Below are 21,482 nucleotides of genomic sequence, written 5' to 3' on the forward strand. Positions count from 1 at the left end.
ACCTTCGATGCAGTTTTTCCGCCCTTTTGCAACTATGTATACACATATATTTCTGTTTACCTAAGCGTCAAAATTGATTTAAGAGACACCTGACGGATAAAAATAGAAGAATAATTCCGTCGGTTTATCGATGAAGATATTGTCGATATAGACGGTACCTATTTTATTCACTGTAGGTATCCACGAATGTACCGACAGATTTGACATTTACTCCAACTTTATATGAAGCACGTTAGAATAATAATGAAAGATACATATATGTATATAACGGGATGTTGCACAGTTATGGTTAGAGCTTTCACTTTTGGACGGCATAAATCTTCCCCGATGATCTCGTGTCGCGATGACAGGGCCAGAAAACCTCCTTATTGTATCCGGAACAGAGCCATACTTGAGAAATACGCCTGACAAGTTATAATACTCATGTTAAATATGTAGTCTAATCAATGTGCCAATCAAGTTCGCGAAAACATATGTTATTTCGCAAATTACAGCATAACTACATCCTGAGACCTTCGAGAGATTCTAGATAAATTTGCACAACAGTTGTTTCATTGGTCAAAAAACTATTACACAGAAACGTATGATTCATAAACTCAGAATAAATTATCAAATTTTATATATGTATACATATAATTTATATGTATATAATTTATTAAAAAATATATATATATATAATTTTGGATATTAAGAGATATGACTGAAACCAAAAATAACACAGTGCGAGTGGTGTTTGTATCTTTGTTGCTGGATCTTCTAGCATTTACAATGATATTGCCACTGCTTCCAGCTTTATTGGATCATTACAAAGAGATAGAAAATGGACATGGATTATACTCTACTACCTTGAGTTATATAAAAAGCATACAAGTGTATTTTGATGCACCGGATAAAGTCAGTACAGTTCTTTATGGAGGTTGGTAAATATATGAAATTTTCATTCAGAAGTAATATTGCACATATATCTCCCTAAAAGATACATTTTTGTGTGAGATATTAAATATATGATATATGATACAGTGAAGATGATATAAATTTCATTACAGGTTTTCTAGGCTCTATGTATTCCTTCTTGCAGTTCCTTGGATCACCAATCATAGGAGCATTATCTGATATTTATGGACGAAAACCTCTAATGCTTTTATGTCTAACAGGCATTTCATTTTCATATCTTTTATGGACATTCTCCACAAATTTCGGTATATTTGTATTGGCAAGATTCATGGGTGGTATCAGTAAAGGAAACATCAGTTTATCAATGGCCATTATCAGCGATGTCACTTGTCCAAAAACAAGAGGAAAAGCAATGGTAAAAAATGAATAGATAAACATAAAATGTAAAATAAATATTTATTTAAATTTATTTACTATTTATTATTTATTTAAATTTTCTTTTACTTTTTACAGGCACTTGTGGGAATAGCCTTCTCCATAGGTTTTGTGGTAGGACCCATAATAGGAGCGTTTTTCGCTTGGATTTCGAGTGGTAATAGGGAAGGCACATGGTATGTGACACCTGCCTTGTTTGCCTTTTTCCTGGCTTCGAGTGACTTATTTTTTGTTACTTATTATCTCAAAGAGAGTCTACAATTAAAATACAGAGCAACTACTCTAGCGAAAGGATTATCTGGGGCAATTTCATACATTAATCCTATAGACCTTTTCCAATTTAATGGAGTGTCCAGCTTGAGTCAACAAGGTATATATTTCTGGTATAAAAAGTAATTTATATGCCTCATATATATTTTCAAAATATTAATATTTTTATAACAATTATCAAATTGTAACATTTATATGTTGAATCATAAATAGTACAAGAATTAGAATTTTAGTGAGCTTTAATAGTTATATATTATGTATTATGTTATTTTTTTAGACCAACAAGATTTAAAAATACTGGGTCGAGCATACTTTATTTATTTATTTATCTATAGCGGCTTAGAATTCACTCTGACATTTTTGACACACCACACATTCGGATTTACAAGTATGCAACAAGGCTGGATGTTCCTTGGAATTGGATTGATTATGGCAATCTTACAGGGTGGTTGGGTGCGACATATCCCACCAAATAGAACAAAAGCTATAAGTGAATTGGTAAAGACGCCTAATTCATATAATTTTTTTTTCTAAATTTTCCGGTTTTAAATATTATATATAAATATCTTGTTATTCCAAATCTTTTTTTGTTATTTTAGGGTTTATGGCTAATAATTCCTGCATTTATATGCATCGGTATCTCTACTGATGTATCGGTCTTGTCTGCCGGAATTTTTCTTTTCGCAGTTTGTGAGCATTATGTTTATTTATTTATTGTCGTGATATTATAAATTATTCGAGTTTATCGTTAAGCGATGTCAATATCCAATAACATCGTAATAACTATATTTTGTTATTTATTACAGCCACTGCCATGGTTGTTACTTGTATGATGACTCTAGTAACGCGTATTGGACCTGAACATCAAAAAGGCGTAATTACTGGTACATTTCGTTCCCTCGGTGCGTTGGCTCGCGCTTGTGGACCTATTGTTGCATCTTCAGGTATCAAAGTGAATCAAATTCGGGCAAAAATATTTTTATTTCTCGTTTTCTCGAATACATTTAAGTTTCTATTTCAGCATTTTGGTGCATTGGAAGTACTTCGACCTATTTAATTGGCGCTGTATTTCTCACGTTACCGCCACTTATTTTGCACGGTATGCGTGTTTTATAATATTTGATACAAAATATTATTTTTTGTTTTTTTTATTTTAATGACTACTTGATCAACTTTTTATATTTTTATTATATATTATTGCCTTTGCTGCCTTGTAAAGATAATATATTAGCTTTATATGTAATAGTAGTATATATAATAATGTAATAATTAGATAGTTTTTGGACATCACACTGGATATTATATTTATATTTTACATATTTTATTTTATGTACAAAATTTATATATTTCTACAGAGAAAGAGATGCTTATATATTTACATATATTATCTATATATATAATTTTATGTAAAGTTGTAAAAAATATTTTGCAAAATTTTTATATATAAATTATACATTCCCTAGACTGGTCTGTATATATTATTATATGTAAAAAGTTACATCCTTAATTCTAAATCTTTTCCCATTACTTATAGTTGTACTTTCTATATATTTTTCTGAAATCCAAAGACGGAAGACGGATATTTTTTAAATTAATTACGCAGAAGATTGGAATCCCGCTGTCGTGATTTATCAATGAATATTACGTCGATAATAAGTTGTCCTTATCTGAAATTTCTTAGCTCCTCTGCGCGCGCTGATAGTAACGCGACTTATTGTCAGAATGAGCTCTGTTTGAAGCTCTGGTTGAGCGCTGCGGAAGTTTCGAAGCGTTTAATTGACCAGTTAAGAAGGAAGGGGTAAAGAACTTTTTTTTCTCTCGCATTAATAAGCCAATCGAACGCTTCGAAACTTTGGTTGCGCGTTAAACGTAAACTCAGCCTCAGTTTTATGCGCAGAAAGAAATAAGAAGAACAAGGAGAGCGGCCGAGAGGAACTGACCTGTCGTCGCTGTTTATCGATAAATCACATCCGCGCGCCAAGTGCGCATGTTCTCGTAGATCACGTGGTCAACCCACTCCTCGATTACCCCTCCACCGGCGCCATTTACGGTAGTAGATTCCGGGAATTTCGTCCGCTCCGTTCATTTTGTCATCACCCACGTCGCCTGTCGGACGCAGCGCTATTTGCAAGCGTGAAAGACGATTGGAGAACGGGACGACAGGCATTGGAGGACCGACGTCGTGGTAAGGAACATTTTTAGGAGAAGGGATCAGTTTCCAACCACATTATTGATGAATGCTGATGAATGCGAGAATGACCGCCTCCTATAATTGCTAAACTAATCTGCCATCGTTTCGCGGTTAAATTTCGGGATCTTTGCCTAAGCACAGCAGTTCGTCGAAAACCGCAGTTATACGGATACCAGGAAAAACAAAGAGGAACAAGAAGACAACGACAGGAGGTGGTGATAACGACTTTGGAGACGGCAAAAGCGGACGACGTCAAGCGGCGGCGGCGGCGGCGGCGGCGGCGACAAACACGCAATTGTGCGTGTTACCTCTCCGCCGGAGAGTGTTACGAAATCGAAGGGAGAGAAGGTGAGCGGATAAAGTCCATCGACTTTTTTTTAAATAGTTGTCAGTTGTCAGTAGTCATCGCGAACTTTTTGCTCGCTGCGTCTTCTCCATCTTTCTTCTTTTTCCCTCCCCCTCCCCCGTCCCATCCCTCTTCCTTGTTTCCGCTTCGCTCCCTCTTATCTACGCGTTACGCAGCGTGATATATATATATATATATATATATATATATATATGTATTTTTTTTTTCTCTCAGGAAAAAGCGATTTCGCACGCGACATAATCATGCTCGATTGTTCCGCGAATTTACGCTTCCGCGCGAGCCTCTATCTTATCGCGCAAAATCCGTACGTGTATCAATTTTCACACCATTCTTTTCTCGAAGCAGGTACCTCGTACGCAGCAAGCTATCACGGGAGTTAAAGCGCCGACGTGCCTTCCTATAAGCGTGTCGGCATCTAGTAAGGCGGCAAATAGTAAAGCACGATTCATAAGACGTTTCATTGATACATTTTTTTTATTTTTTTCCTCTTTTTTTTTTTTTTTTTTTTTTTTTTAACGATGCTTTACTCGTAAAGGACCATTTCATGACAATTGAAATCTCGAAAAAATAATAGAATGGGAATCAATCAGTTTGAGTGCTTATCGATTCGAAATTTTTGTGGCCGGATTAATATTTCCAGGATTTTTAAAACTTGAAAACAAATTTTTTTTTAACATTTTATGAAAAGTCACTCCAGGAGGAACAACGAAACTGTCAAAAACTTCTGATTGATTGATCTCATTATACTTTTCCGAAATTCCGGTTTCCGATTGTCATGGGATGACATCTTAATTCCAAGGAGAATAAAAATTTTATTTATCTCATTGAATGAGATAATTATATATATTATGTAATATGTACAATAGTGTTTTTTACAATATTAAATCAAATTTTAAGGTCAATTTTTAACACCAATATTTTTGCTGGTGAATTGCAGTTCTTCAATGCTAATATAAACTCAGTTTGGACAGTGTTTGAGGCTTCCTTGTTGCAACTTTCAATCATTAAACACTATAAGAATACATTTGAATACATAATAAAAATTGATTATTTAATCATTGTAATATAATAGATATTTTTTTTTAAAGAGAGAATAACATCATTATAAAGTATGTCATTGTGGGCGAGAGCACAACAATTGCCAGAGGAGTTACTTGAAGAAGTACGCTCTGTGTATACAGACAGTACATTTCCGATTGAAGTGCGACATTTTTTATCAGTATGGATAGAAGACAAACTACTGTAAGTGTAACATATAAATATTAAATTTATATGTAGATGCAGAGTGTTTATTCTTTTGGAAAAACATGAAAAATTTGGAATTTTAAGTGACTTTTCTTGTATGTGAAAAAAATCAGGAAACACTTATGCAATTTTATTTATGCATTCAGGAAATTTAAAAAAAAATTCTCTGATTTCTTTGATCATTTTGCTCTTATATTGCAAGCAGTAGCTAACAATAAGTGAAAATTATGTTTAAAATATATATATCCAATATCTTAACAAAATATTAAATATGCATATTTATTTTACAAAAGCTAATTAGTTTTTTTTTTTTTTTCCAGTACATTTACAAATCTTAAAATTTTAAGTGGTTCTGTATTTCTGCTTTGTATCAGTGAAAAATATAAGAAATATAAAATATATTTCTAATATATTAAAATAATAAATATTAAATAGAATAAATATATATTATATTTTGGTATCTCATATATTTTTTAATATTAGTACAACTTACCACTATCAGTCCTAAAACAATAAATTATTTTATAAATAAAACAGTAAATTATTCTATTTAGTTTGCATTGTACATATAAATACATATACTTTTTAACATTTATTTTTATAAAATTTTTAAAAATTTTATTTCTTTCAATTAATACTTTAATTATATTCTAGGAATATTCTAGAATCAGATATACATAATGATCAGTATATAGCTGATCTTATGGGATCTCTGATACAAGAGTTAGAACTAAAAGCAAATAATATCTCACACAGTGGGGATCTATTTTTGATGAAATTAAAATTGATAGAGGCTGCTAAACTATTTCGTGTAAGTTATGCATGTTTCTTTTCATATCTTCTTATATTAATCGATTCTCATATTGTCTTGTATAATTTAATCGAATTAAGAGAATGCTTATATTCTTAAATGATTATTACATATATTATATATTTACATTACAGCAAAAATATGGTGAAGATCCACGGAGGTTGTTTCAAACAATTAGGTATTGCTTAGGAACGGAAATGAAACTTGTTGCACAATCTGAAAATTTAGGAAATCCATTTATGAATAACGACAAACTGAGTATAATAAACGATTCAGTCACGGAAATAAAACAACAGTTCGCAATTTTACGGCAAGATGTACTTGAAAATGCGAGTTATATACGAAGGATCGAAGAAGAACAAGAAGCTTTTGCTATCCTTTATCATGATTGTACAAAGGTGAATGTTCAGTTGCAAAATCTTCTCACTGCTGTTCAGGCACAGAATCACCAAGGTATAGAGGTGGAAAAAAAACTCAAAAGGTAAAATAATCCCAATATTAACTATCAAGGCAGATTTTATAAAATATTTGTTACAAATTTTGTTATTAGATATTTTATATAGATTTATAAATATTAAATACAAACAAAAGTTCAAATTACAGACAAAAAGAACAGGGGGAACAAAATTTGACTCACAAAATCACTAGTATATTCAACTTACGTGTGGAATCAATCGATAAACTGAAAGATACAATTCATAAGTTGAGTATATTACAATCGAGAATCCTTGATGAGGAACTTATCAGGTAAAATGTTGACATGTAGAACATATGTGTTTATATATATATATATATATATATATATATATATATATATATATATATATGTGTGTATTTTGTCAAACTATGATTCTAATATTTTGCTCAGTTGGAAGAGAGATCAACAGTTAGCAGGCAATGGAGCAACTTTCACCAGCAATTTGGACATCATTCAAAACTGGTGCGAGAGTCTCGCTGATATAATCTGGCAAACTCGACAACACGTTAAAGAAGGGGAACGTCTGAAGCAAAAGCTCCAAACATGTGAACCGCAGACGATGCTGCAAAATATTTTTCCAACTTTAAACTCCCAAATTACGCAACTACTTAGTTCATTGGTTACAAGTACTTTTATCATTGAGAAACAGCCGCCGCAAGTTATGAAGACCAATACCCGTTTCACGAGCACGGTACGTCTTCTCGTCGGCACTAAATTGAACGTTCACATGACACCACCGCAAGTAAGAGCGAGCATAATCAGTGAATCGCAAGCGAATGCTTTGTTGAAGAATGACAAAATGAAGCATGGAGAAGCTAGTGGCGAGATTTTAAATAACACTGGTTCCATGGAATTTCATCAGGTTTGCGGGAACATTTAATATTAATTTAAATAAATGTAATAACAGGATGTCTACTCCAACAGGAGACTTATAGTATATAATATTATACTATAAATGTAATAACAGGATGTTTCCTTGGAAAAACATGAAAAATTTGGAAAACTCAGATTTTTTTTGTAACTGAAAAAATCAAGGGATTCTCACGAAATTTTATTCGGAAACTTGGAGAATTTAAAATGAAAAATGTGAAAAATATTTGTCAAATTTTTTTTTTTTTTTCAGTGCATTTGCAAATTATAACACTTGAAATCTTAACGACTCTGCGTTTTTTCTTTATATGCGGGAAAAGCATTAGAAAATGCATATAATAAAAAAATTTTATTACATTTTGGAAAGTTGCACCAAAAACTCTAAAAATTCCTAGCGGGGATTAGCAATTTATAATATACATAACGTGAACTATAGATTTCCAATCTATTCTAGCTGAAAATTTAATATTCTCTTTATCTAGAATTTTGAATAAAAATACTTAAAAGATCAAGAAAATTTTTTACAAAATGTGAGTAGACACTCTGAATAATATAAGTATAAAATAGATAATTGAAAATACATATATCATAATACATCTTTATTCTATACGTAATGCTATTTTGTATAGACGGCTGGACAACTTTCGGTGAGCTTTCGCAACATGCAGTTGAAAAAGATTAAGAGAGCCGAGAAAAAAGGCACAGAATCCGTGATGGACGAGAAATTTTCGTTGCTGTTTCAATCGCAATTCACTGTCGGTGGCGGCGAATTAGTATTCCAAGTTTGGACCCTGAGTCTACCTGTAGTCGTAATTGTACACGGGAATCAAGAACCGCATGCTTGGGCTACAGTTACCTGGGACAATGCTTTTTCCGAAGCGGGTAGAGTGCCATTTCTTGTACCTGATAAAGTACTATGGCACCAAGTAGCGGACGCCCTAAATATAAAGTTTCGCTCGGCTACCGGTCGCGCTTTGAACTCGGAACATCTGAAATTTCTTGCGGAGAAAGCATTCCGCGGTACCTTACCGCAAGATTTTGCGAATGCACCGCTAAGTTGGGCACAATTCTGTAAAGAACCATTGCCCGAGAGAAGCTTTACTTTCTGGGAATGGTTCTATGCTATTATGAAATTGACCAGAGAACATTTGAAAAATCCGTGGATGGATGGATGTATTCTTGGATTTGTCCGAAAGAAGAAAGCGGAAGAGATACTGTCAACTTGTCCGGCAGGCACCTTTTTGATGCGATTTTCCGACTCTGAACTTGGTGGTATTACTATCGCATGGGTTGGAGGTAAAATATCGAAACAAATAGTATTACGTGTAATTTACATACTGATAGGGATGATCATTAATTTCTTGTATTTTAATGTTTTCCCAGAGCAAAAGGACCAAGTTTTCATGTTGCAGCCATTTACAGGCAAAGACTTCGCCATTCGTAACTTGGCTGATCGCGTTTTCGATTTACAACACTTGTTGTATCTCTATCCAAGTCTTACTAAAGATGCAGCTTTTGGCAAATATGTTACGCCAGCTAGTGGTAGGTGTCGAATTTTATAGTGATTCAAATTATCTAATTAATTATGGAGTGAACCAATCAATAATAATTGATTGATTTTGGCAGAACAAGCACCGAGTATGTCAAGCAACGGGTATGTCAAGCCACAGTTAGTAACGCAGGTTCCACTTTGGAGCACAGGTGGCTTCGGTGGTCAAACGCCATCTCATTCCTCCATAACTGGTGTAAATAACAACAGTCAAGCTGTACCAAGCGGAAGCTATCCCGCCACCCCGCAGACCATGTTTCAAACGCATAGTCCCGATCCTTCTCTAAGAGACACACCATCTGTAGCATCAAGGTCAGTCCCTTGGGTAATATCCAATCGACAATCTTGACTAAATTTTTCAAATTGACTCCAATTGATAATCTAATTGATACCAAGATAGATATCTAGATATGCATTGAAGTGCATTCATATCTCGTTATCTTCTTTAAAAAAACAAAAAAACAAAAAAAAAACGAATCTCAGACTGCACAATATTTAGTAATGAACAAAAGTACATATATAGTAGATTTTTTTAATTAAACGTGCAGTTTTCACATACACGAGAGAAATAATTTTTCTTCAGTTTTCTTTAGTCAGATAATAAGAAAGATATTCTGCATTTTTCTTTTTTGATAAATCTTTTCGCCGCTTGTAGCATGATTTCTCGGAAGCCTTGCATTATTTGTATTTTATGAATAATAATTTAAGATAGAGAAATTTGATATCTTTGAACTGCTGCTTCAAAAGTGCGCAGTTGTGTAATTAAATACGTATCATTGTTGAAATCTTGTTTGTGAATTGTTCTTGTTTTATTAACATAGAAGATTTCATTTTTTCGTTTTATTTTATTTTATTAAAAATTAAAGTGTATTTTATGTATACCAGAATATGCAAAATTCTATCGAATATCGAGGATAATGACATGTGTGTGTGAGCTTACTTCAAAATACATAATTACTAAATTCGCAGAAAACAAGAATTGTAAAACATTCCTTGCAACTAGCTCACACTTTGCATATATCTGGATCTCCTATTGCTACAAATAGAAACCATCAGTATTTCTTCTTTCTTTTTCCTTTTTTTCGTAAAGATTTTTTGACATAAAGCTTTGTAGAGAAATGTAGTGGTAATTACGCGCATGCGCGGATACTTATTTGTAGACATTTTTATGGTATATTTAGTTTTATATAATTCAGCTACGACAGAAGAAATCAATATGCATCGAAATATACAAGTCATATTTAATTGATTTTGTAAATTATATTATATTGGAACAAAACAAAAACGATACTGGATTTTTCCTTGCTAGTCTTATCAAAAGAACACAAATAACGATTATTCATCAAAATACAATGAATATAATTCGATCGTTCAATCATGTTAAAATTGTTACTAGTATTCATTTGTTTGACAATTACTAAGCGGCAAAAAGAGCCAAAAAACCATAATTAAGACTAACTAAATTTATTATAATTATAAATTATTTATATAGTATGCATATTAATTACATACGTTTGAATTGTAAAGAATTTAAAAAAAAATGGATCAAAAAACGATCCGAAACGTACATAATTAATGCATAGTATGTGAATAATTTACATTATAACAAATTCGCGCCCTAATTACCGCATCTTGATTTTTTATTCGTTCTTTCTGTCGCTTAATAATCGTTATCACTTTGAAACTTTATTAATTTTACTATTAATTTTTTCTTTTTATTGTTATTATTATTGTATCTTCTCACGATGCATATATTTATTATTCATGTTAGTATTTTTGTCCAATAATTACAGTAATTGGACCAATTATCTATAAATTTAGTATTAAAGGGCATTGTATTAGATATTAGATCAGTGGCACACACAAAAACGTTAACAGCAAGCCATAAACAATAAATAAATCGATTAATCAAGCAGTAATGTCAAACAAATCAAAAATTGAAAATCGGCTTGCTTATTGTTTATAACTTACTGGTGACGTTTTTGTATGTGCTACTGACCTTAATTAAATATTAATTTATCAAACAGACACTGTCGTAGTATTTGATCATAAGAGAGTGAATATATATATATATATATATATATATATATATATATATATATATATATATATATATATACATATATATTCTATGTAATATTACAAATAAGTGCCTTTATATACAATTATATTTTAATTTTAGATATTGTTAGCAGTTAATACATTAAGTTGTATAATTGGTATTAAAAGTTCGATCTCTGTTTTCTACTCGAATTTTTATTATTGTTTATTTTTTGACATTAATGTATATGAAATAACTATAAAATATCTATATTGTACGAGTAATTAGATTTATAACAGAAAACTCAAATTTCTAAATAAACTTATGTAAAAAAATGAGAGGCTCTAATAAATAATATAAAACAAAAAGGAAACAGATTACGGAGAATCAAACGTAGAAAACAAAATGCGAATAATTATCTTTAACAAATTCCTTTGACTATCCAGACGTAAATATTTCCGTCTTCTTTCGGATCATCATTAATAACTATTAACAAAATATAATACATTTTTTATACAGAGAAATGTTACAAAATTAAAAATTGAATACATTTATATATATATATATATAATATATTAAAAATCATCTGCTCGGACCTTTAAACAATCTTAATGATTCTGACAAAAAGTAGCACACAAAAACACGGTTTTTTTATCGGTTCCGTTTGGTGCAATATTTTACAATCGCAACTACCTACATGTGTGTGATCTGTTTATATATATTATATATATTGCTAATATATATAGTATGACAACTGTCATTAAGATGTCTTCGACAGTTGTGTTCTTATCTCTTTGCGTTTTTTTTTTCTTTTTATAAACATATTATGTCTTTAGCAAAATTTTTGCAATGGCTTACTGTTGTAATTGTGAAGTATTGTATTTAGTGACTAGTGATTTACCTTTACCATGTTTATTTTCTGTCAATGTCGTTGGAATTGCTTGAAGAACAGAGCACACAATTTTAAACAGATTACATATGTATTCAATTTTTAATTTTTTAACGTTTCTCTGTATAATATTATTTGGTTAAGTTGTTAAAAATTGTCTGAAAAAGAGGGCCGAAACATTATCTATATAACTAAAGAAGTTTGTTCAAGATAATTATTCTCGCCCTGTTCTCTACGCTTGACTCTTATTAGTTCGTTTTCTTCTTAAAATTATCATGAAGATAAATACTTCATTTTAACAGATGCCACTGACAATCGATTTTTTTCTCTCTTTCAGCAATCCTCTATTTTTTTATTACGGTCTTTTTTTTATGAATCAACCTTTTTTCTAAACTATATTCTCTTTTTTATACTGTTTTTTACTACAGATTTATTTTTGATCACATAAGTATGTTACATAACAGCATATTTAACGGCATTTTCATTTGTGTATCGTTAAAAGTGGCATCTGTGGGAATGTTTTAGAATAGAGGAAATGCTCAGTTTTGATAATACGTATGTATGTAGATAGAATAAAAAATCGATTGTATTTCTATTGTTGTTTGAAACATTTCTATCATACAATTGTATATCTCAATTGTGGACCAATCAGAAATATCATTAATGCGTAATTAATTTTTCGACTGCCAAGTATTTTTCTATGACTTTTCGAATGCAGTGACTTATCATATTATGACTTAATATATAATATATATATATATATATTATAGTTTTTGTATTACGAATTTTTGCGCATTATTAGTTCGTAGTGTGCATATAGATAGATAGCGTGTACGACCGTAAACGTTTGTGTGTTAAAAGAAATGCACATTTATCACGAATGGAATAGAGAATAGACGAATGTCACAATTTTAGTATAACAATTGTGTCCGAGAAAGCCGGAGCAAGCCGGTACAACACCAACGAAAAATTTTATACTATCCTGCGAAATACAGCTCCAATCACTCGCAGCTGGCAATTGAGTAAAGTCGTTATTTGAACTCATCGAAATATAACATGTATTGTCATTTTGTTGCCTCGTGCTATGCATGAGTCACAAGGGATTGATGGAAAAAAAAAAAAAACAAATTACTCGCACGACTTCCTCTTTTGCTTTTTTCAAAAACAAAGTGACCGATCTACCATCTACTTCGGTTCGAACGGGGCTCTGTTTGTCATTTGTATTCCCCTTTTTGCCGTGTTGTACCGGCTATACCGGCTATAATCGGTCATCTCTAAAAAAAAAAAAAAAAAGTAGTAGATAGAAGTATAAGCACTTATCTCGCAAAAAGAAAGAAAAAAAGGAAATATGACAGAGGGAAAGAGATTTTTAAATTTCTGATAATTTATTACCAGCGGATTGCCAGTGATTGGGGATGTGTTTTGATCTGTGATAGTTACACTCCGGGTTTCGGCCAGTCAAACATCGGACAACCAAGCTCGGACTTGGACATGGAACTGATGCAACCGATCGATGAAAATCTCAACCTGGACCAGTTGAATAGTTTCACCTTTGATGCTTTCATGTCATACAACGGTATGAAGCCGCAATAAGAGGTATGCGAAATATATCCTTATCGTTTGAGAAAGGTCCGACGAATGATGATTGTCATAAAGCGCGATATTGATCTTTACCTTTCTTCGATCTCTGTCTGTTACGTTGCTTTACACAAATGCAAGTAGTTTACACAAATTGATGAAACAATAGGATATATATATATATATATACAGTGATGCGTAAATTATTATTTAGTGCAGGGAGAGAATCAATGTATTATAAAGTAAAATATGTAAATTACGTTATTTTTTTCTCTTTTTTTATAATAATACATAATTCATACTCATAATCATACAACACACAGTCATAATTACGAAAAAATTGGTTTTCTTATATTTTTAAAAAATTGTAAACAAGAGTTATTAGAACCTTGCTATTCACAGTCATCTTCTTTATTCTGAATTTCACATTATTTTGAATCATTTGGAATTTCCCTCTTGCGCTGTTCTCCCACTACGCATTCGTCATCTAATTATGCGTAGAACGAGAAAGCGAGAGAAAGACAAAACGCGGAATGATATTTTCGTTCTTGCATATGTGCCATTAGAGTGGAAGAAAATTGAGGGAAGATTCCAAAATAAAAGAAAAATTCGATCATTCCAGAATTAGAAGGGTATTCTATTACATGCATATATTTATATCTATATATACAGTGGGAAGCTCTCAATTGTACGATTCTTCATTCAATTTGTTGTAAGCAAATAAGCCTCCGATTCTTGATTGACTGATTCTAAAACTTCAATCATCTATTTAAACGCTTAAACTTTGATGCTGACAATGAGTAATTCTTGGAAATTAAATAAATGGTGTCATATTAGTGAAGAATGATTGAGCAACGTGTGCTTACAATCGGGAATCACTGTATATATTTATATAAAATAGTAATATATGTATCTGTTGATTATGCACACAAATAAATCGGGAATAAATGTAATAAAGTCTAAGGGTCTCTGCAAAAAATATGCTGATATGCTGATTATGCATAAATGTACGAATATGTATATGTATATATATATATATATATATATATATATATATATATATATATATTCGTATTTATTTTTACACAATATTTTGTTGAGACGAAAATCTTGTGTAAATTTTTTTTCTTTTGTAAATATAACTTTCTAAATCGAAAAACGGAGGACCCCTCGACGTTTGGTCAATGCTTTCTTTTTATTTCTTCTAATCTTTTATTTGTTACATATTTACATATAATGAATTTATGCTAGTGAGAAAGCGACCAAAAATTACTTCTTTATCTTCGTGCTACAGTTGACGTTTTGATGATATATATTTTTTATTGAATCTTTGTTTTCTCTTAAGTTCTTCATGACACTTCCATTTATCATTTAATAACATTAGCTTAAATTCTTGTAGAATATAAAGAAATCTACGTACAAAAATTGTTATTATCTACGATACAAGCGTTAAGAGAGCTTGTGTAATTATAAATACAATATAATTGCACACTTATATATAAGAATAGCAATTTAATTAATATCTATACATTGTATGGCATATATATATATATAAATTTATGTACATACATATATATATATATATAAAAGAATTATTTTTATTAAATGCTTATATCGTTTTGTAGAAAAAATATTAGCGAATAATCTTTAAAATGTGCTCATATTTTCTTTTTTTAATAATAATTCATACAATGTTTGATAGTCGCAAATTAATTTTTTACACCTTTAGAGAACTATAGAAGAAAACAAAGTTATTGTTACCTTCAAATTTAAATATGTTTAAGAATTAGATGTAGAAGCTAGATATTCACCGAAGAGATTTTGAGAGTACAAGAAATGTTAATTAAAGAAATAGACAATCATCTTCACATATACATGATCGCATAGCCAAGTTACAATTGAATGTGTATTTTGAACTTTTGAAAAAGGGTATCGGATAAAACAAAAAAAATCCAGTTAAAAATCCCTGGTATGTAGATGCGTTCGATTTGAGTTTTAAAACGAAAAGATCAGATCAAATCGTGAAGAGTGCATTGTAATAATTAATAATGTACAATTTGATACGATCTTTTAAGTGCCTTACTTCTTGTAGTGCCTTAGTTCTTTAAACCTTGTATTCTTAAATTTTTCGGCAAATTCTAGCCGGTTTAAGAAAATAAGTTTTAACATTTTTTTTTTAATTAGTTTTTATTTTATCCTAAGCGTTATCCTCGTAATATTAGATTATTATATATACATATATGATTTTACCGAGAAGACGACTCTTCGCGGGGATTCATATGTACATTATTTAGCAGATAATCTAATTTTTAGAGGAGAAAGAGAGAACGTATAAAGAGTATGGAGATGTATACAGAACAGACCTAATTTTAGACACATGTATACATATATATATCGTAAGCTTAAAGTTAACTTACTATGATTTATTTTCTTCCCTATATATATATATATATATATATATATATATATATATATATATGTATATGCGTGTCTCATGCATTATTAGCAGAACATTTGTCAATTATTACATATGTATCCCTAATGTGAAACACGAATCCGTCGCGAATAGAAATTATACATTTACACACACATACACAACGTCATCCTTATATTATTATATGTGTGTGAAAAAAATGTGTGTTTCGAGTAAATATAGACATTATCATCGTCTATTGATCTTTTTATCGAAGATTAGAGTTTATTTTATTATCGAGAATGACTATTAAGCGAGAAATAACTATTATATTATTGCTATGCACATTTCTTTGTTTATTATATTACTATACGTAAATTTGACATAACATGCATGTTTACGCAATAAAGTACGTTGTAAATCAATATACCGATTATTTATTACGGCATATTTAGAATAGAATTTATATTTAATATATTTAATATTTAGAATTATATCACATATGATTCTCGAAAAGCAAAATGTATAAACGCTTAATCTTGCTTTTTTATTCGTTTCTGATGTTAAATCATTTGAATCTTTTTGACATACTATGTAAAGAATTTCAGTTAACAATTTTAAATAAAACAATTATATGTTTTTTTTTCTTCGGAAAACTTAGTATAATCACAGAGAACATATATAGATATTTTTTAGAAGATTTATAAAGAAATTTGATTTTTTGTTTTACTCTAAAGTAATTTTATCTAATATATAAAAATAATGTCTTTGTCCTGAAAATAGGTCGTTAATGAAAATGATGTCTAACATATCAGCAAATATATATTGTATGTAATTCAAGAGCGTTTAAGATTCTGCTTTTGCTGGAGTAGACGCAGAGATGTCATCTTGCTCGTCGATTGGACACAAACATTCTACACACGCATGGTCCTCGACATAGTGACCCGGTGCGGGATAACTCATGTGATAAATCGTATCGCTGACCATCGGATGTTTGGGCGGCTGATATTTACTTTTCCGGGCCCACGGAAGTTCTTCTTTAGATTTCGACGTCCACGTCTGATATGATAATTTAGTTATCGTTTCGTAATCTATCTTCATTTCTGGCCTGTGAACAAGTACAAGGTGCATTGTAAGATTGACGTGACAATTTGCATTTGAATTATAACAGGCTCAATATGTCGTAAGAACAGAGTTTAAATTAGACATCTGTTATTTTTTTTTTTTTTTTTTTCAAAAGATTTCTTTTCCTGAGAGGAAAGAGCTTCTCATTAAAAGTTCTTTTTTTTACATTCTAGACATAGTTTGTAATTGTTTTTCTTAACGGTTGTTTATATGCTTTATCTCTTTTCACACGTCTTCTTCTTACTTGCGGTATTGCATAACTGCGGGCTTGAAACTGTGAACAGGTTTTATTACGTCGCATTTCACATAAGACAATCCAGTAGTCGTATCTCCCTCAAACGGTACGTCGACTGTGTGGATATTATCACATGGGATGATGAGGTCCGGACGCGATGTCATTTTCGCTACATATTCACGACGAGTCGTCGTCTCTGATTGCATTTTAGCTGTTATACCCTTAGGGCGCGATGGCACAAACGGCCTCCGCCTCTCGGCCCAGACTCGTTGATAGCTAAGCTGCAAGGTGACTCGCTTATTAAGAAAGTCGCACCAGGATAAAAATTATTATTAAAAATTATTATTTGTAGACATAATCGGGGAAGGAAGGAATCACCTTGTTAGTCGTATCGGTAGACATCTTTATGTCGGGGATAGAAAGACTGCCGCAGGGAATAAACGGTTCCATGCGTTCCGCAACACCCGGCAGATAACTCTCCTTGTAGATAGTTTCATCCGCGAATTTGGCACCATAAGGCAATACATATGCTGCCGTAGGAAGAAAAGGTTTTTCCATGGGAATCACGTCGTTCTGCAGGTAGCTCTCGGAATAGGTGGTTTTGTCACACATTGTAATATTCGGCGGTCTTAATAAAAATACTCGAATTAATTATGTTAATATTGTTTTTTTTATATTATACAGACACGTGTACAAAAAGAGAGAAAAAAGAATGAACGTACAGATGGAATATATTTTTATATAATTATAATATTATTTCATAGAGAATTTAATTTTTATTACTTTATATGTATATTCTCAAGAGAGATTTATTGATATTAGATATGAAGTCAGATATATTTGAATCAATATTTTTTTTTATACACAGACATAAACACGTTATAAAGAATAATTTATATTATTAGAATGCGTTCCGTTATTAATTTATTATTATGCAACGTATCACAAAATGTATAATATTCAGATTTATGCGCGGTATATATACTTATATGCCAGTTTCTGCGCCCAGGGATAGAGTTCCCTCTTATCAACGACAAAAGGCTGATAGCTCAACTTCTGTGTCGTTTCACTGAGCAGCGGCTGGTTCGATGGACAATATTTTATTATCGGCTTGAAACTGATTGCAGGTTCAACAGGTCCAGGAGAAATATACGATAGTCTCGTCATCGTTCTGTCATCCAAAGGCGCTGAACTTGTACGGATACTTCCACAAGGTATAATCATCTCCGACTTCTCAACATACTTTGGCGTATAATCGTAACGAACCGTTGTTACAGTTTCCATTCTACCCGGAGCTATTGTTCTAATAAATAAAATATATTTATTGTATGAGTGTAATTTGTAAAGTTAAAAAATTCAATTAATAATTATTTTCCTTAATTTTTTTCTTTAAATATTATTAATGAATATTAACTACATAATTAATTTTCTAAATAATAATGAATAATAATTCTAAGTAAAAATGATAGCTAATGATAGATCAAACTAATAATCTAATTAACAATAACTTATAATAGTTAAATATTATAAGTTAATTCTAACATCAAGCTAAAAAAGTTATGAGATATAAAAATTATTAATACTTATTATTAAATATTATTACTAATTATTTATAATAATAATAATTAATATAAAAGTAATATAATTAATATAATGCAACAATAAAAATAATGGGTATACTGGTAAATTATTATTAATTATCATTAATTAAATAATTAATTTTACTATTAATTCTAATACAAGGATAAAATTTAAGAATTATAATGTTAACCACATGTTCTTCATTACCAATTTATCTGGTCTTTATATTGATATCAAAAGCAGTCATCAATACATATATATTTTAATTTCTCTTTGTTATCGTAGAAGCTTAGATAGAAGTGAAGAAAAAAATTATATGTTACTAATTATTATTAATATATATCTTTGTTGTTATATTGCAATTTATAATAATTATTATTAATTGTAAATATTAATTCTAATTATATTAATTGTAATTATTCATTATAATTAATAACTTAATATTAATTATACATCTTTTTTATATTTATCTATCTTTTTTTACATTTGTTTTATATTAGTTTGTATTTTAATATTAAAATTTATAAGTCTTAATTATTGTTATTATATATATATATATAAAGATAAAAACAAAGATTAATAATAATAATTTTACATGTACAATCTCTTTTCTTCAAGTTTAGTTATTTTAATAGATCAAATATGAGTTATCTTGAAGAGTAAAGATGGTGGGAGGCTTCTATGATAATAAAGTGAAACTGATGAAGTATGCATAATATATTGATACTTCTAGTATCAGTCCAGATATACTGATGTTGAAGAGCACATTATCAACATTGTAATTACTTATTTTTATTTTCATATTAAAGTTAATAATAATTACATAAATAATAATGAATAATAATTTACCATTAGACCCGGATAGAAACAAAAAGATTAAAGAAACAATTATTGAATATATTATTAATTATTATTAATTAAATGAATTTTTTAATTAACTTTATTACATTTATGCAATACTTATAATTATTTATTAGAATGATAGCGCTCCGAATATAATGGAAACTGTAACCAGTTCATCTTTATTTTTAATAAATTCTGCATTAATGATAAATATTATTGACTGGCATGTTATGTAAATATGTAATTATTGTTACATTAATTATTATTACTATTATATTAATCATATTACTAATATATTAATTATTATTATTCTAAATAATTAGTAATAATGATAAGTAGTAATAATTTTTGTCTTTCATCTCTATTTTTTTAGCATGATGTTAAAATTAACTTATAGTAATTAATTATTTATATGTTATTAACTATTGTTAATTAGATGTTTATTAGTTTGATTTATCATTAGCTATCATTTATTAGTTAGAATTATCATTCATTATTATTTAGAAAATTAATTATATAATTAATATTCATTAGTAATAATTAATGAGTATAAGTTATTAATTTTATTGTTATTTGATTGATAATTAGTTAATTATTTATAGTATTAATGTTAATTGGTAATAAATTTTATCTTTAATTTTAGTTTTTATATTGAAATTAATAATTTTTAACGTATATGTATTATAATGAAATAAAAACCAGATGCCTTCATAAGTAAAAAGTGTAAAAAAATACAATACAAAAAATATATAATGCAACTTTGATATTCTTATTCGATAGATACATTCATCACGTCAAAAGTAATTTCTTTTGCACTCTGCAAATATATCGACGACGTAAAAAGATACAAGACACGTTCATCCTTTTCTGTTACCTACCTACGTTTAGGTATAATAGGCTCCGCTTTAACGATCTGCCGTACAGGTCTATAGGATAATTGATTAGTCGTCTCGTCAACAAATTTTCCGGTACTTCTTTGAAGACTGTGGACGGGCCGAATCGGTTGTGGTCGTACACAACGCGGATCAACATTCACATACGACAAATGATAAGTTGTACTGGTCTCGAGTTGTTTCGACGGCACTTTGTACAATCTCTCCGGTGCAAAGGACTTTGCACGTGGAGGCTGCATGTATCTTTTGGCATACTGCATACGCATATAAATATTATATAATAATCATAAATATAAGATAAACGATTGAATATATATTACAATATTCAATAATATTAATTAGTAACAATTTTAAATTATGAATATATATTGATGACTTTCTTGGCTGGACAATTTATCAATTAAAAATTAAATTGTTATAATGAAAAGTTATTCAACCTTGTACACGAAATATTAGTAGTAATAATGAATTTCAGCATTGTGTATAAAAATCATAGAGTTTGTAAGAAATAATTAAGTTTGCAAGATGAGATAAACATTACTTTAGCCTTGCATGGACATGTTATTCTTTTGCCAGATGATAAGGCTTTCCTCTTCGAACAAGAGGGCTCAACAACCTCCATATTGCAGTTTTGGATTCTCCTTTTTTTACCGTATCATATATATTTATATTTATGCAATGCACAACAGCATTAATATTCTTGTGCGTAAAAACGATATTGTAATAAATATCAAAACATTTAAAATAATATTATATATCTTGTAGAATCAAAGT

General features: G+C 30.1%; 3 protein-coding genes across 7 annotated transcripts; 2 read left to right on the top strand and 1 right to left on the bottom strand.

Annotated features, from left to right (window-relative positions):
* The first annotated feature begins 250 nt into the window (after positions 1-250).
* Rtet (major facilitator superfamily domain-containing protein rtet) lies at positions 251-5,380 on the top strand. 3 transcript variants are annotated; one of them, XM_072904004.1, is made up of 10 exons: positions 251-916; positions 1,047-1,309; positions 1,408-1,699; positions 1,877-2,097; positions 2,199-2,289; positions 2,406-2,543; positions 2,621-2,698; positions 3,485-3,784; positions 3,932-4,138; positions 5,246-5,380. In XM_072904004.1, the coding sequence occupies exons 1-10, from the start codon at positions 697-699 to the stop codon at positions 5,263-5,265; spliced, it is 1,830 nt and encodes a 609-aa protein (XP_072760105.1). In that variant the 5' UTR covers positions 251-696; the 3' UTR covers positions 5,266-5,380. The 3 variants fall into 3 exon arrangements, with proteins under 3 accessions (XP_072760105.1, XP_072760106.1, XP_072760107.1); XM_072904005.1 differs by having other exon boundaries at positions 3,497-3,784; XM_072904006.1 differs by lacking the exons at positions 3,485-3,784; positions 3,932-4,138; positions 5,246-5,380 and adding an exon at positions 3,281-3,351.
* Positions 5,267-18,657, top strand: Stat92e (Signal transducer and transcription activator Stat92E). Of its 3 annotated transcripts, XM_072904002.1 has the most exons (10): positions 5,267-5,399; positions 6,057-6,213; positions 6,348-6,694; positions 6,805-6,960; positions 7,082-7,553; positions 8,191-8,857; positions 8,945-9,103; positions 9,188-9,422; positions 13,477-13,636; positions 18,519-18,657. In XM_072904002.1, exons 1-9 carry the CDS (start codon positions 5,269-5,271, stop codon positions 13,631-13,633), a joined length of 2,481 nt encoding a protein of 826 aa, XP_072760103.1. In that variant the 5' UTR covers positions 5,267-5,268; the 3' UTR covers positions 13,634-13,636; positions 18,519-18,657. The 3 variants fall into 3 exon arrangements, with proteins under 3 accessions (XP_072760103.1, XP_072760102.1, XP_072760104.1); XM_072904001.1 differs by lacking the exon at positions 18,519-18,657 and having other exon boundaries at positions 13,477-16,456; XM_072904003.1 differs by lacking the exon at positions 18,519-18,657 and having other exon boundaries at positions 6,817-6,960; positions 13,477-16,456.
* On the bottom strand, positions 16,664-21,191 carry LOC140672140 (uncharacterized). The gene is made up of 5 exons (XM_072904010.1): positions 20,694-21,191; positions 18,377-18,694; positions 17,770-18,019; positions 17,401-17,672; positions 16,664-17,139 (listed from the first exon to the last, which is right to left on the bottom strand). The coding sequence occupies exons 1-5, from the start codon at positions 20,972-20,974 to the stop codon at positions 16,878-16,880; spliced, it is 1,383 nt and encodes a 460-aa protein (XP_072760111.1). The 5' UTR covers positions 20,975-21,191; the 3' UTR covers positions 16,664-16,877.
* Between the last annotated feature and the right edge of the window lie 291 nt (positions 21,192-21,482).

The sequence above is a fragment of the Anoplolepis gracilipes genome, chromosome 12 (genome assembly GCF_047496725.1).
Source record: "Anoplolepis gracilipes chromosome 12, ASM4749672v1, whole genome shotgun sequence".
Lineage (NCBI taxonomy): Eukaryota > Metazoa > Arthropoda > Insecta > Hymenoptera > Formicidae > Anoplolepis > Anoplolepis gracilipes.

What these genes read in the sequence shown, in the direction of transcription:
- Stat92e (XM_072904002.1), top strand. Translation starts at nt 5,269, where the DNA reads ATGTCATTGTGGGCGAGAGCACAACAATTGCCAGAGGAGTTACTTGAA. An exon ending in AGGCTGCTAAACTATTTCGT is followed by an intron (nt 6,214 to 6,347) that starts GTAAGTTATGCA and finishes TTTACATTACAG; the next exon opens with CAAAAATATGGTGAAGATCC. An exon ending in GTGGAAAAAAAACTCAAAAG is followed by an intron (nt 6,695 to 6,804) that starts GTAAAATAATCC and finishes TACAAACAAAAG; the next exon opens with TTCAAATTACAGACAAAAAG.
- LOC140672140 (XM_072904010.1), bottom strand. Translation starts at nt 20,974, where the DNA reads ATGCGTATGCAGTATGCCAAAAGATACATGCAGCCTCCACGTGCAAAG. An exon ending in CCTATTATACCTAAACGTAG is followed by an intron (nt 18,695 to 20,693) that starts GTAGGTAACAGA and finishes TTTATTTATTAG; the next exon opens with AACAATAGCTCCGGGTAGAA. An exon ending in GCGCAGAAACTGGCATATAA is followed by an intron (nt 18,020 to 18,376) that starts GTATATATACCG and finishes ATTTTTATTAAG; the next exon opens with ACCGCCGAATATTACAATGT.
- Rtet (XM_072904004.1), top strand. Translation starts at nt 697, where the DNA reads ATGACTGAAACCAAAAATAACACAGTGCGAGTGGTGTTTGTATCTTTG. An exon ending in CAGTACAGTTCTTTATGGAG is followed by an intron (nt 917 to 1,046) that starts GTTGGTAAATAT and finishes ATTTCATTACAG; the next exon opens with GTTTTCTAGGCTCTATGTAT. An exon ending in ACCTATTGTTGCATCTTCAG is followed by an intron (nt 2,544 to 2,620) that starts GTATCAAAGTGA and finishes TTTCTATTTCAG; the next exon opens with CATTTTGGTGCATTGGAAGT.